General features: G+C 45.7%; 1 protein-coding gene across 1 annotated transcript in view; it reads left to right on the top strand.

Moving 5' to 3' along the window:
• Positions 1-15,797, top strand: part of adarb2 (adenosine deaminase RNA specific B2 (inactive)) — a gene marked incomplete at both ends in the record, with an annotated part of 152,761 nt that extends 136,964 nt beyond the window's left edge. Inside the window, 5 exon segments of the mRNA XM_079234160.1 lie at positions 539-690; positions 2,363-2,531; positions 7,337-7,518; positions 13,948-14,129; positions 15,621-15,797. Of these exon segments, the coding sequence (XP_079090286.1) occupies positions 539-690; positions 2,363-2,531; positions 7,337-7,518; positions 13,948-14,129; positions 15,621-15,797 (862 nt within the window).
• Positions 15,798-16,577: the final 780 nt, after the last annotated feature.

Raw genomic sequence — 16,577 nt, 5'->3', positions numbered from 1 at the left:
GTATGTTTGTCTTATTGTATCTTTGTCTCTTTAAAAAATAAAGTATATAAAAAAAGAAAAATAAGGAAAGTGACCCCAAACTTTTGAAGGTAGTATGTATATATATATATATATATATATATATATATATATATATATATATATATATATATATATATATATATATATATATGTAGTTTTCAGACGTCTGCTGTAACGTTTTCTTGAATGTTTGTTTGTTATATTCAGCCATTATTTTAACTCGGCCAGTTCTTTTGTTGACCTTCATGTGTTTCCCGTCCCCGACACAAAGCGTGGACCACAGGTTAAACTCACTCTCCCTGTTTCCCCGGAGACGTGTGGGCAGCCTGAGTAATATCCAGGAGCCGTGCGTGACAGCAGGAGAATGGGCGGTGGTCAGAGAGCGGGCCGGTGTCCTTCTCTCTCCGCCTCACTTCATCATTGGAAACAAAAAAAGTGGAAATCTATTTCCGATGCTGTGATGAATGGTGCTACCTTTGTCATCAGTCTCCCTTTTGTTGTTGTTTTTTTCTTTCAGTCAAAGGCCGGAGGACTGGGAGGAGTCGATATTTGTGCGGCACAAGGAGTGCGGCTACAGGTTGAGAGACAACGTCCATTTCCACATGTACATCAGCACCTCGCCGTGCGGGGACGGGAGGCTCAACTCGCCCTATGAGATCACCACCGACCGTAAGACACCTTTCTGTTTCCTTTGTCTCATCATAGGTTGACATCAAAGTAATACTCACCATGCGTTCCTCTGTAATGTAATCACTGCCATTTTCTCTCTCATCACTCATCAGTCAGTCTCTCGGGTTTATAAAGAGATCATTTCCCCTGGCCCTGCTTTTTCTTTTTCTTATTCTCCAGACGCTCTAAAGAAGCCGGCATCCTTTTCATGTCACATCCCGTCTTTGGCCCCTTTCAGCCGCGCCGTGCTGACGAGATGACATTTTATTGCTTACACACTGAAAATAAATTGTATATTCATTTAGATGGTTTGCCCAGCATTTTTTTCTGTTGGTCTACGAGTTCAGAAATGTAATCTGGACTGCGGTTTCCATCAGTGGCATGTATATAACCCCCCCTCCACCCTTTCATCACAGACTGAAGCTGCTATTCAGCTCTCTGAATATACACCACAGTGCATGGGGAGGTTTTCATGAAACCAGTGTGGATGGAAATGCTGATGCTGTCACCAGAGAAGCCTTTGAACTTGACGTTTGTGGTCATTAAACCTCTTAAATGTTCTGCAGTGCGCTCTCAGAGATTAGAAAATGACTAAGTACCTTTTCCTGACTGTTCTTAAACATTTCTGAGCTGGAAGTCGGGGCTTAATTTTTTTAGCTGCTGTCACATCAGCCGAAGCAACAGCCATGCAGAAGGAGAGAAGGAAGCAGAGTTTAAGCCGGGAGAAGTAAGAGGTTAATAAAACAAAAACCCTGATTATTTATGTACACTTTGTCACAGTATTAGGGAGACATCCGTATTGTAATTTGTAGCGAAAGCAAGAAGTGTTTGCTTCTTCCTGAAAGTGTGGAGTTTCTACTTCTGATACTGTGCAGACTATTTATGAATAGAGCGCACAGATCAAGGGGCTGTGCTCTGGCTGGCGTGGCTTCATTGTCGGTTATTCATACCATGCCGAGTTCATCAAAGCTGCTTCATCCAGTCAAATGGTTCCTTCTCCTTCCCTCCAAACCGCAGGCTGCTCCGTACATCCAGTTAAACGCTGACTTCATTAACAATTAGGCAGTCAACGGTCCCAAGATAATACATTTAATTCCCCAAATGAAGCCGTTAACCTCATTTAAACTTTTGCTTTGAAAGGGATTGCAATGTTTGTCCTTTTGCTGGAAAACTGCACCCGTCATCTTATTAAAATATATAATAATTAGTAATGTCTTATTGTTTATCGGCCTAACATAATACTGGATAAACATTTATTTTATTTTTTTAATTACGTGGCGCTAGTTACACATGGACACCAATAATTAGTCCTGGAGAACATCCCTAATTATACAGAGAATGTAACGCTTAAGGGCTAATGTGTACTATATAATGGATTCTGTTATAAAATATATAAAAGGCGATGCTGGGAAAAGGTCGACTGTTTCCACTTTAGTTTACCTGCTGTCTTTGTGGCCTGGTGCATTTTGGGTAAATTTGATTAGACGTCTACAAAATGAATTTTTGCCGCTTATTGATGTGATTAGATCTGGAACTGCTTTGTGTTATTTAGAAATAACAGACTTCATTAATAGCTAATTAGATTGGCTTCCCAGCGTAGCCGTGTAATAAGAAATGACATAATGGAGACGGATGAAGCTCGGGCTGAGCTCGCATTGTGTTGTGTTGGCAGTGCACAGCAGCAGACACCTCATGAGAAAGCACCGCAGCCACCTGCGGACCAAAATCGAGTCGGGCGAGGGGACGGTGCCGGTGCGGGGTCGGGGTCCCGTCCAGACGTGGGACGGCGTCCTACAGGGCGAGCAGCTCATCACCATGTCCTGCACCGACAAGATCACCAGGTCAGTGCTCTCGGGCCTGAAACGTGTCATTCTTTATGTTCTCAATCAAAACTTCATATTGTTGTCCGTCAAGTGGGTCAAAACTAAATTGGAGCAAAACACCTGTCTGCACTGCTGTCATACTGAACCACCTGGTTTATACCTGGAAGAGCTTAGCCTCTCTTGGCTTGGAAATGAAATCCGGGGTTTCCTGTTGTCAGGTAAAACGCTGTCCTTGTCGTCTTTTGTTGAGATGGTGCAGCTTTGATATCGGACGACATAAACGATGCTCCTTAAGTCTTAACGTAGAGGAGCTCAACAACACCAGGCGGCAGTACGTTTCTCATTTGAGCGCTGCGGTTATCAGCGCAGAGATCGTGTTGATTTTATTGTACAAATCACAACCCATGTGATCATTACATCCTCTCACCCAGGACGTCTGTGGCCTACGTGAGAGGAGAACGGCACACGGATTGATTGAGGGGTTAGCTTTATTAGGAGATAAGCTTCCTTATGAGAAGGAGTGATCCCTGTTTAAATAAAGCCTTTTCAAAATGTGCTTCATGAGCCAGGTAGAGGTCTGTGATATTTACCGTTGGCGCGTCTGGGTACGTAGGTGCATGTTTGTGTGGCCGCGCTGCGTGTGAAATCCTTTGTCGTTTCAGGTGGTGAATATTGATTTCCAATAAGTAACTCCAGCAGGTAATCCCGTTCTAATGAATTAGTGTATTGCGTACCACGCCGTCGTTTTAATCTCCACGCATTGTTTTAATCTCCACATCTGTAGGGCTGACTCTCCTCCAGCGAGGATATTAGTCACACAACTCCCCCTGTGCCCGTGCCTGGAACCGGCCTCGGGACATGCCAAAGGAAAGGACAAGGTTTCTGCACTTTATATATGCTTTAGGTTTGCTAGCAGGTTGGTTTGGGAAATATTTCCATTATTCCAGTGCAGTGTCAGTGTAACAGAGGGAGAGAGAGAGAGAGAGAGAGAGAGAGAGAGAGAGAGACAATGGAGCCCGTTTATGTTCTTAGGTTGGTAATGTGTCGCCCGCATGTTGGCACGCCTGCACGGGACAGACGGCAACGCTAAATGAAGATAGCTCTCCCGCCTCTGCCTTCACACTGTGCTCGCGTGAGGAGTAAAGGCATCAATGTGTACACACACCAGAGCATCTTTACAGGCAGAGGGAGACATCTACACGCACACGCACGCGCACGCACACGCACACACACACACACACACACACACACGCGCGCGCGCATAAGGCTATTCCCTTACTGACTCGTTTCTGTACATGTTCTAAATTCGTAATGGTGCACACTATTAGAGGTGATAACTTATGATAATGTATCTATGATTAGATACATTATATTGTTATTTTAGCTGCGTTAAAGCAGGCTATTTGTTTTTTGACCATTTGCAGAAGATCAGCTTTACATGGAATTAAGTTTTGAAAACAGTATGTATATATATATATATATATATATATATATATATATATATATAGATGTATCAACAAAATAATGTGTATTGAATGAAGCAACGGTATTTTTTTAGGCTGATGAATTAAACTTTTGCATGATAATTAATTTTGTTTGTTCATCAAGTCATACTCTACTGCTACTACTACTACTACTACTGTGAGGCTGTACTAAGGCACAGCGACACTTTTACCGAAAGACTGCACCTAAATTCTCAAAATGTCAACGCTAACATTCTGATATTCGGCTTTTTCAAGATGAACTGCGCGTCGCCTTGAGAGCAGACGGGCTCAGGAGTATACAGGGAGCCACAGAACGATTCACAACCTGTTGGCTACGGCTACTTGTAGTTCGCAGACCACATTTAAATTTTCTATATATTTGATAGTAGATGTATATTTACACATATGTGAAAATGTGTGTGCATCTGGCTTTGTATTATATCCTTTGTTTGGTTTATGTCGGTCGTGTAAAACACTTTGTAGTTAAGTATTATATTAAGATATGTTTAACATATTAAAACATGACACCAACAGCCAACAATCTACCGCCAAATAATGTAATTACAACAGAATAATAGGATTTTCAACTAAACATGGTGTTTAAAGCTGAGAGCCAATCAGCTCTATGATCAGGCGACTGGCAGGTGTTTCCCATCATGCACTTGGGTCTTGCAGTCGGCGGAGAGAAACTGCGACACCCCTCGACCTCTAACACAGTCGCCATCTTAGTTTGGTGTGTTAGCATGCTAACGTTAGCTAATTCACATTACCCCTTTATAGGGCACTCATTCAAATACTTTGTGAGGAAAATTACCATTTATGGTTACTCAGAGTGAAGCGGCGGCTATATGTTTTATGAACCTAAGTACTGGACAACTTTGACCAGACTGGTGCTTCCATGAGTGATTGAAATATTTCAAACTGGACCACACTTGTGCACTAGCATCCCTAGAGGCAGCATCCCCAGCACATAAGGAAGGTCCTCAACAATAGTAAGTCTTTAGTCCCACCCTTGATGTTGCATTTTGTAAGATATCTGAAATCGATTTTTAATATAGTCTCAGTTTCTCTGCCGGTACAGGAACTAAACCCTTGAATTTAGCTTAGTAAGCACCGCACTGTGCCAACTGAGGCATGCAGGACTACAGCTGAGCCACTGGTGTTTGTGTGTGTGTGTGTGAAAGGACTGGCACCAACACACACACACACACACACACACCTAAAGGGAGAGAGAGAGAGGTGAACCCTTCTCCTGTGGAGCCGCTGTTAATTTGACCAATTTGATTCAGTTGGCCAGGGCTGAAGATGGTGTGATTAAATCTACCCAGGTCACCAACAGGGGTGAAAGCAATTACTTTACAAAAAAATAGAGTGACGGGGGGAGGGAGAAGGGAAGGGACACCCTGCTCCTCTCCCCTTACCCCCACTCCTCCATCCCGCCAGGCCGGACGGCAGACGCGCTCTCTTTGCTCCGCAGCCTCCTCCTCTTTTTTTTATATATCTCTGTAAATGATGGGTGGCCGTCGTTAAAGTGAGTGGGTCACCAAGGGCCAGTTTATCAAGGTCAGGGTGGAGGGTGGAACTGAGAGCAGCTTAGGACGGAAGACACACACACACACACACACACACACACACACACACAGCTGCAGTCTTATAGTGATCCCCTGGATGCTCTTCTTGTCCTCTGTCACACTCATTTTGCAACCTCCCATTACTTTTTTATTTCCACACTTCCTTCAGCTCCTGCACATAATTACAGTGAGTTCAGCCTTGACCATAAGGGATTTTAGGATCTTTGCTTTTATCGTAAACATTCCTTTGATGATGGGCAACGTCTCGCCCCATCATTAACTCACCTGGTGATCATCGCTGTGTTTTCTTAAGCCGGGCGCTATGAAGCGCCTTTGCTAATATTTGATTTGAAGTCGACAGCTGGATTTAATTGAGGGGCCTAAATGGCTTTCATATAACGATGATGTTCTCCATTCCACTGCAGTTTTATGCAGATGAACATTACTTTAATGGTCGGCGTTTACCGGGGGAGGGAAGAAAGGATAGATGTGGAGAGACGGAGAGAGAGAGAGAGAAGAGGTCTCTCCCCTCTCCTCTCTTTAAATTCACACACCCGAGCCAGATGGCTGTCTTTTCTTGCATGAGATTAGAAGATGTTTCTGATTCACGGTGTCGCTTTCTGGGTAAATTAATATTTCAGGCTAAACTATTTCTATTTTGGTGGGAGCACTGAGTTTGCGTGTGAGCGCTCCCCTGCTTTTCGTATCGAAGCTCCGCCTCTCTGTTGGAGAGGGAAGGACGGATCCCGCGGACAGATAGCGGGTGAAGAGGCCGCTGATGTTGATTGACGGCTCGGGAAAAAGCCACAATGAGTGATCATTAAGTCGTCGAGAAAGCAAGGAAGTGCCGTAATTGCATCCATGATAAAAAGACATTGATTAACAAAAAGAACAATGATCTTAAAATTAGTGGGATGATGTTGAGCCTTTGATTGTGGCTCACATGAGTTCATTAGTCCAGTGAACAGCTCTCTCTCTCTCCATGAAGAGCAGGAATAATAATAAACAAGGTAATTATCATTTTCCATCCATGAATTAGCATCTGCTGCTTAAATACTGTGGAGTGGGTTTGGACGGTAGGTGGCACGCGACCAGCTGGCTCCAGCATCAGGCGGGATTAGCCCCGCAGTGATTTTGTGTCACACGTGGATCTCCCAAAACAAATCCGGAGGTGAGTGCCCCTCGCGTCGAGCAATCGACGGGAGCTTGCCTGCAGCGCCGCGCAGTGCATTAACCTCGACGGCACTGATGAATGCACACATGGTAATGTGTTGTTCCACGCCGCGAATGCTGATGGACTGACCTTTGGCAGTGTTGTTGTAGGTGGCGGTGATGGTTTGCGTCGCTGAACCAGGGGAAATGGGAGAGGAGGACGAGGGTGTCCGTCAGATTATGCATGTGCGTGTGTGTGTGTGTGTGTCTGTTTGTGTTGTCAGTCCAGCAGCTATTATTCATCACGTCCCACATCAAGATAATGATCAAATTGTCTCTACCTGTCATTGAAGCTCTCACATGTATCTATCGCTCTCTCTCTCTCTCTCTCGCTCTCTCTCTCGCTCTTTTTTACCCTTCCTATCTCTCCTCCTTTCCCGCTGTGATTCTATCTCTCTTCCCACGTATTCCCTCCCCCCATTTGTTGCCTTTCCTCCTTCTTTCCTTCTTCCATTCCTTGATGCCCCTCCTCTCTCACCCTTCCTTCCTCATCTACTTTTCCAACCATCGCACCGATCTCTCCTTGACTTCCTCTCTCTTTGCCCTTCCCCCTCAGGTGGAACGTCCTGGGCCTGCAGGGGGCGCTGCTGAGCCACTTCGTGGAGCCGGTGTACCTGCACAGCGTGACGGTCGGCAGCTTGCGCCACACGGGCTACCTGGGCCGGGTCTTGAACCAGCGGCAGGAGCGCCTGGGCCCGCTGCCCGTCACGCACAGACGCAACCAGCCCATGCTCAGCGGTACGACTGCAGCACTGTGCATTCCCTGTTGGAGGGCTTTCTGAGGCGCCAAGATGGGGACATTGTGCAGATTTTCACGTCGAAATTCACCAAAAATGTCAAACTTTGTAAAAGACCGGAACTAATTTACACCGTGATTCCTTTGAAATGATGTCACTTCTGCCTGAGATCCCCGTGACCAGTCACAGTAGACCGTGGCTGGTCTCAAAAGTGATATAGAATTTGATTTGCGTAGTGATTTTACAGCATTACTCGTTTTTATATTTTTTTTAAAGACAGTAGATTTGATTAAGAGATGCAATTTCATATCACAAAATCGACGATTCACACATTCGGCCGATACGGAGCAACATCATCACTCATGAGTTGTGTTTGTGTCGCCTGGTGAATGTGAGTCCAACATCCACTTTACTCTTATCCCTGTTGCCCTCTACTGAGTTAGACGGAAAACACACTTAACCAGGAATTCACAGGCTAATTGATCTGCTTGGATCTATTTTTCGGTCTCAAGTGATCTAGTGAAAGTTTGTTTCCTCTAGTTCTTGTTATACTAAAGCTAAATGACAGACTGTTCATATCGCCACTCTGCCTTTAAACAGTGAAATAAAAGCCTCTTTGTATTTTCAGACAGGGACATAATATATTATAGAATCAATCACATCAGATCACAAAAGTAACAACCTAGTCCCCTCCACCCCACCTCTTCATACACACACACACACACACACACACACACACACACACACACACACGCCTGACAGACTCATGTACCCCTGCTTCTCTACAGTTACATTGTGCCAGCCAGACAAGCAACAGCTATGAAGTTGTCTGGCACGTCTGCCTCCAGGGCTCCACTGAGACCTGGAGGCTTTCGTTTGTAGAGAAGATGAATGCTGGAAGAGGATCTGAATGACACCCGACTTGTAGAATCTGCATCAGCCATCACTTCAGATCTAGGCCAGCCGCAGTGTCTGAGCGACAGAGACGCACAACGATGTAGGGCACATTGTGTTTCTAGGGATCTCTAATGAGAACATGTGTCTGTGTAAATATATCTATTCTGTTTTTGCTGTTTTGGGCGGAGCGTCTCTTATCAATAGAGTGTAATCTATTTGTTTTTTTATGGGACAAAAACTTGTAAATCAACGACTCTCTACCACAGCGATCTAGCGATCATGTGCAAATTGAGAAAAAAAATCTTTATTCAGGCCTTTATCAAATGTAAGCTTTCCTTTATCTACCATGCAGTAGTTAGCTTCTTGTGTAAGCCGATGCAGTGGAGCAGCAGCCAATAGGACATGCACAACGAGAGCTCATGTATTAAGCAGCACTGAGCTCATTCATTAAATGGAGGTGCAAAATAAGAGAAAGAACTAAATGATGTCATTTACTAGCTTTTCCTCCACTGCTCTCCATTTGTTTGAGTCACCAGCGTCTGATACACTCTCCATATCCACCGTACTATCAGCCTCCAAGTGTGCTTCCTGAAGGGCATAGGAGCTCTTTGCATTGCGGGGCTGCGCTCCGGGTAATAGGGTGGCATGAGGATGAATATTTTGTGAGGCCTATCCTCATCAAGATTGATAAATGTACTGAATTGTCCTCTGGTGATGATAGTTGGGACAAATTTATCATTGAATCGTCCGACCACGGCCTCAGCGAGCATTTCTCATGATTTGTTCGATAGCTCTTGGAAAGGAGTCATTTGAGTTGTCTGGAATGGAGTTTGGGGTTTTTCGATATTACGGGCTGCAGTTAATATTTGGAGACTTGTGCTCAGGTACGATCCATTTGTTCATCAATCATACTTACTTATGATATTACGTTATTCATTCTAACTATAACAAGCCATGCAGTAAGTACATAATTATTTTAATGACGATATAGCTTATTTTTTTCCTAGAATAGATGCTGCAGAATGTCCTTTACATTATTCTGAGTGTTGAGGGACACCGATAGGCCCTCTACCTTCAGACGTCCTCTTGACTCCAAACAGAGGTCGCCTCCTCCCGTAAACGCTCGGCCCTCCCCTCTAACACGCCTCACAATGTGTGTTTTCCGTCCCGCGCCCGCAGCACCTCGAGTAGCGACGGCCTGTTGAAGGGTAGAAGGGCGAAGGAAAGGGAGGAGAGGAGGTGGACCGACAGTGGAGATGGCCCTACACCAAATCAATGTAATCACAGCCCTTATCAGACAGCCATTCAATCTGAAGGGAGCTCGGACAGAGCGAGAGAGAGAGAGAGAGACATGCTGAGGGCGAAGAGAGGGAGACAGCAAGGCAGGATGGGAATAAAGAAAGAGAGGTATTCGGCTGCATTCAGATGTCTTCCCCCACCACCTCTCATCTCCTCCTCCAGCCTTTCATTGGCTCTGATGAGCTCCCCGGCTATTGTGTGTCCAGGGTTATTTAAAAGAAACACCCCCAGAGGAAATTCCCGGCGATCGCAGGGCCCGGTCTTATCACGCTCAGACAAAGCAGCTACACCTGAACCCCGAGGGCCAAACGCATCGATGGGCCGCCTCGTCCTTCACTCTCGACTTCCACCGCCGCGAATCCGGTCGACACAGGAAACAATGACGATGACAGTTTTGCAGTTCATTGAGGATGCAGCGACACCATGCTTTGTTCACGTGTCACAATTTAAAATTGTAAACCTTGAAAACAGCATGTTGTGACACAAAGTCATGCATCAGACCCATGCTCCACTCTTGGGTTGATTGTTGAACTTTCCATTGGCCTTGTAGGACTATGTTGGAGAGCTGCACACCTGTGATGGCAGAAAGTACATATCATACATATTGAATGCATTTGTGATTGATTGATAGCAGAGAGATAGAGAGAGAGAGAGAGACCTGCAGCCATGTAGCCCTTTAAGCCCTAATCCTATTTATTGTTTGAGTTGTGTTTAGAGGTTGTACATGGGGACAATAATATATAAATATTATTGTAGCCCTGATTTGTATGTTTAATTTGATACCTAACATGTTTTTCTGTGTTTTTTGGATTTATACCATGTTTTTTTCTTGATTTGTAAGGCAAGGCAAGTTTATTTGTATAGCACATTTCAACAACAAGGCGATTCAAAGTGCTTGTACCATGTGACCTGACATAAAAGGGTTTCCTAATTAACTGAGTTTGAAAAGTACAACTCCCCCCCAGACACAATATATACGTGTGAGCATAAAGAGGAAGATCTTAAGTATCAAGCATGACCTTTTATTATTGAGGTACTATAATACCAATCTACTTCCTGTTTACACCGTCCCCCGTACGCCCAGTGAACGTGAACAGTCACGTGATTCAGGCAGGTCAGTGTGGACGGAGATCATTTAGAAAACGATGCTGTGTGTGGACAAAGATGGTTTTCATTTGTTTCATTACATTACATTTAGCTGACGCTTTTATCCAAAGCGACTTACAATAAGTGCATTCAACCATGAGTACAAACTCAGAACAACGAGAATCAAGAAAGTACCATGTCTTCAGGTCAATGGACAGACAATCAGAAACCTCTTCGTGAGCAAGTAGCCGCAGTCACATCTCAGGCCTCTCTCGTGAATGAATTGCTGCCTTTTACACAAACATGGAAGAAGGCCATCTTTTCACACACCAGTTGCTTCACCACGACTTTAACACTGCTACATGTCCACATAAACACACAGGCTGTGCTGTGGCTCCACAGAAGCCTCTCATAGAAAGCGGCGGCGGGTACGTGTACTGTACCGTTATGAATCCCATAACCAAAAGGCTCTAATTCTGCCTCTTTCATGTCTGCCAAACACTTCTCAAAAGACACATTGATCAAGTCTTCATTGAGGGGAAAAAATCAAATTGGCTATTACAGAAACAGAGGAGTCAAGTCCATTGAAGGGATGAAATGAGCCGTGAATGGAGCGAGAGAAAGGGAAGAGGCAGGATGGATAGGGGGGTCTTTTGTTCAAAGAGGTGCGTCTCCACAAGAGAGAAGAGATGGGTAATAAGAGACTTGGAGGATTGTTACCGTGGCAGGCAATTCATTCCGACTCCAAGGAGCTACAGAAAAGAAGAGCTGAGATTGGTGAATGGAAGAGTGAAGACAGGAAAATGAGTGTGGCAAGGAGGGAGATGATCTGCTGGCATGTATTGTGGTATTGTACATGGGGTATTGTACTATAACAAGCTGTCTGTCAGGCGGGGAGATCAGAGGCAACTGTTGTTCACCCGTCGCACAGAATCTGTCTGCTGATTTCCTGCGAATACCAAATTTCATGATATAATGAATAACTGGGGTTGGAAGTCAAGGGAAAAATTCAAGACAGCGATTTCCTTTTGTGAAGACAGTTTTACAGATTTAGAGTGGATATAGTGTTCAAGCAGATGCCCAGATGCTACATGTTAACTAGATGTTACATATCCTGGTTAACAGATGAGCAATTTGCTCTTTCCTGTAAGTCCTTTCTTTTCATTATTATTATTAGAAATAGTAGTATTTGGGGAAATATGCTTATTTGCTGGATGGAAAGATACCACTCTCGTGCTAAATATGGACATGCAGCCAGAAACGGGTTAGCTTAGCTTAGCATAACTACTGGAAACAGGAGAAAAGCCTTCTCATCGTTTCATTCGCCCCGAATGTAATGATGGAGGGAGGCCTGAAGGCTTTTACATCTAACTGTACATTAAGGACAGCAGTCCACTGTTCATTGGGCTTACACCGCTACATAAACACTGATCTATTTAGAATTGTTTTAATAATGTGCCTCTTCATCACTGCAGGCCTAAGTAGTCTGTGTTCAGCATCTTCTGCTGCCGCGGGCCGTCGAGTGTTTTCTGAACTTCAAACACTGAATCACAAGTTCTTCATTTTCCTTATTCAGAATATATTGGTGAACTGGCGTATACGAAGCCCCGACGGTGTCCCCTAAAGGACATTTTTTTTCCATTTCTCACCCTGTTGTCAGCTCTGTTTCCGCCATCATCCTCTGCCAACACCTGTGCTCTCGATGCAGACAGCTAATTCTCTACACATGGAACCCAATGTGACAGTCACCTCCACTTTCCCTCTACCTCTGTCTCTCTTTCTCCTTCCTCGACTGAGCGCTTTGTGTGCTTTTGCTAGCGAGGCTAATTATTTCAGAGAGAGAGAGGGAGGGAGGGAGGGGCTGGAGAGATAGACAGTCCAGTGTATGGGAGGCTGCGTCTTCTTGACTGGAGACAATGTTTGTAGCTGGGAACACTCGAACGCTGTGAACGGCTGGGACTCGAGAGCAGACAGGCATTCGCACAAAGGCAGGGACATGTTGCTTATATGCTCAATAGCCCTCCCTCTCTCTGAGGGTGTATGACAGCTTCGTACCGACAGCCGAGACTGAAGGAAGGGTGATGGAAGGTTAAACGAAACAACAAAGTGGCTCATATTGCTCATTTACATACTTGTTTTACTCATATCTGCATAACAATTTGAAACACTTTTAAGAGGTGTTTTGTTTTACAAATAATATCATTTGGAACCGGCTATTGAACCCAGCTGAAGTCAGCCTCTCTGAAAGTCCTTCCTTCCCGCTGCTGTCAGGCTGCATAACAAGCTGAGCTCACAGTCGACCACAAACACTTGGAACACTTAAACACTTTAATCACTTTTAGCCACTTTAATTATGTTCATCATCTGGTGCAATATATGATACATTTAAATACTTTCATATACTGTTTTTACTCCGTCTGTATATTTAATATTGCTATTGTATTCTTCTTTACTGTTTTTTTTTATTACTGTTTTACTGTTTATTTATATTACTAGATTTTTTTTTACCTACCGTAAAAGTCGGTTACAAGCCGCTTCTACCTGCGGTGGGTGTCTCCGCTGTAGCAAGCTAGCAGCAGCGCTAGCCAGTAGCCAGTAGCTAGTAGCTAGAAAAAGAAAGAAAGAAACATGCACTTTAGTAATCCCCTTGGGGAAATTCTTCTCTGCATTTGACCCACCTCTGGATAGGGAGCAGTGGGCAGCCCTGTGAGGCGCCCGCGGAGCAGTTAGGGATTCAGTGTCTTGCTCAGGGACACTTCGACATGTGAGCTATGCGGGGACTGGGGATCGAGCCGGCTACCTTGTGGTTGTCCACTCATCCCCCTGAGCTACAGCCGCCCGTACAGCTAGCCAGTAGCAGCAGCAGCGGGGATAGCTAGCTGATGCTGCTACTTCCCCTCTGCCCGCATTGGGTGTCGAGCCGGGACTGGTCCCGCTACCTTCGGTGGTTAGCGCCAGCTAGCGCTAGCAGGAGCGCTAGCTGGCTACAGCGGGGAGCTAACGGGGACACTGACCGAAGGTAGTAGCGGCTTGTAACCTGACTTTTACGGTACTGTGTGTCTCTGTGTGCAATGCTGCTGTAATCCTGCAATTTCCCCACTGCAGGACTAATAAAGGATTATCTTATTTTATCTTGTCGTCTCTGTAGGGCTGAGCACTGCGGAGTACCAGCAGCCGGGGAAGGCCTCGTGTGTGAGTGTCAACTGGACGCTGGGAGACGCTCAGTTGGAGGTGGTCAACACAGCGACCGGGCGGAGGCGGGACTCGGGGACGCCGTCCCGTCTCTGCAAACACGCCCTCTTCACCCGCTGGAACAGACTGTACCGCAAGGTGAGGGCCTCCACAGGCCAGGTGACGTCATGGTTGAGCTAAACGTATCAATGGAGGAATGCCTTCTTCTACTAGCAGATAGTGAAAAGTTGAGCGGTGAAACGAGTGCGACAAAGGGGGAAATGGGGATTTCCGGTGGTCAAAATATTGAGGAAACCAGTGGCTTCTCTCCCTCTATCGGCTTTTTTCCCAGCACACAATTTGACTGGGAGATAAAGCCCAAGTGTGACGTTAATGATAGCTCTTTTCCACTGAAGGATAGCGGCGTGAACAATACAAAGAGCACCGGCACAACTCAACGGAACGCAGCCATTATTAATATTATTAATTACGCTGCACTTTGCTTGTTATGACTTGTCGACATATCTGCTGTGAAAATGTCCTGCTAATTTAAATGTTAATTAAAAAAAACACCTTGTACCACAGTGTATCTTTTACTCGCTGGGAGAGAAAAAAGTATTATGATGTACTATTTAATTAATCGGAGTTGGGAACAATAGTCGCATTTTCATATGAATAAATGTCTGTTTCACCCGCTCTGCTCCTCTGCTGCAAAGCGAGAGGCATTACTCAGCTGTCGTCAAAAACACAACGCAACCCTTTGCCATCAGGAATCACAGAGACGGTAACTGCAGAGCCGCTCGGTTAAGAGCAGACACGTGTACGGAAAAAATCTGAGTCTGCCGCTCGGTGGAGAACATGTGGGATTTCCTCTCCGCCGTGGATAAATGCGTCGGCCCCGGCGACATCTGCTCTCTATGCGGCTTGTCAAAAAGCTGGCAGCTCGGATCTTTAACGTCAGCGCGCGGAGCCGCCGCACTTTCATTCCCATCCCCGAAACTTTATGTAACAGACAGTGCCTGCATCGCCAAATGGCGGCCGTTAAAGCATAATGACTATGAAACCATAATTATTTGGAGAAGCACTCGAGGAGGCCCCCACCCTAAGTGCTCCCCGCGCGCCGTATATAAGGGCCACGCAAGAGCAGTCGCACTAATCTCCAAAAGAAACTTTTGCTCTCTCTCTCTCTCTCTCTCTCTCTCTCTCTCTCTCTCTCTCTCTCTCTCTCTCTCTCTCTCTCTCCCCCCCCCACTTGTCTCTCCGTGGATCTTCATTGTTTCCCCTCGCGACAATAGGAATGCACAAAAAAGCACAGAGAATGTTCAATTGCTTGTGAAATTTAAATGGGGAGATTACACAGCTGTTGAAGCCCCCCCGCCACCCCGCCACCTCCCAACCCCACCCAAATGCATTTGTGCCGGCTCATTCGTTTTGTTTTGCTCGCTCTTCTTCTTCTCTCTCTCCCCCCTTCGTGAAACCTTTAGCCCCTCTGCCCACGGTTTGATTCCCCTCTCTTTGTTTTGCCTTCCTATCGTCATGTCTGTCGCTGTGTGTTTTTTTATCTGACTCCAAATTGCTCTCTCTCTCTCTCTCTCTCTCTCTCTCTCTCTGTCTGTCCTCTTCTCTTTCTCCCTCGCTCGCCCTCTTCAGTCGGGGATCCACGTGTTCAGCTCGGCGGACCGCCAGTTCATGTACTGCGACGCCAAGATGGCGGCGCGTCCCTACCAGACAGTGAAGCAGCAGTGGTTCAGATCGCTGCAGGAAACGGGCCTCGGGACCTGGGTCAAGAAACCGCCAGAGCAGGAACAGTTCCTGCTGTCGGTCTGAGGAAGAGATAGATAGAGAGAGACAGAGAGAGAGTGTGTGTGTGTGTGTGTGTGTGTGTGTGTGTGTGTGTGTGTGTGTGTGTGTGTGTGTGTGTGTGTTTGTTTAACCTTTATTTTCTTAGGTTAAGATGACTCCATGCTCTTTACCAACATCCTGCTTCACACCTTCATACCTGTATGTTTACCAGTGTAACCGTTAAAGTCAAGGCTATCACCAGTGTGTGTGAGTGTGTGTGTATGTGTGTGTGTATGTGTGTGTGTGTCTTGTGTGTGTCATCCTGAATGTGTCAACAGAAAACACGACAAGAGGAAGGTCAACTGGACGGGCTGAAAAGAAATAAACGGACACAAAAAGATGGACCCTTTCTTTTTCCTGCCCTTCTTCAAACCACACACACACACACACACACACACACACACACACACACACACGTTGAAGCAAACACACACCTAAATACCCACTCTTCGGCTGTCAAGGAAGGGTGGGGTAACCTTGAGCGGAATGAAAGGCAGCCGCTATCTTGTCATCAGCTATTTCCGGGCCCCAAGGCTCCCGCTGAGGAGCCGAGCCATGGGGGAGAGAGAGACAGAGAGAGAGAGAGAGAGAGAGAGAGAGAGAGAGAGAGAGAGAGGTCCACGTCCAATTACCGGCCCTGTCAGGGTGACGGGTGATAGAGGAAGAGGAAGGGAAGAGTGAGAAAAAGAGAGGCCCGCCGCACCTTCCCTCTCTCATTTCTATCTTTTGTCCTCATCTCTGACTCACCCTTTGACTCCTGACGTC

This window comes from Taurulus bubalis (genome assembly GCF_910589615.1).
Source record: "Taurulus bubalis genome assembly, chromosome: 18".
In the NCBI taxonomy this organism is placed as follows: Eukaryota; Metazoa; Chordata; class Actinopteri; order Perciformes; family Cottidae; genus Taurulus; species Taurulus bubalis.
Note: the sequence above shows the minus strand (reverse complement) of the source record. Positions and strands in the feature narration are given on the sequence as shown.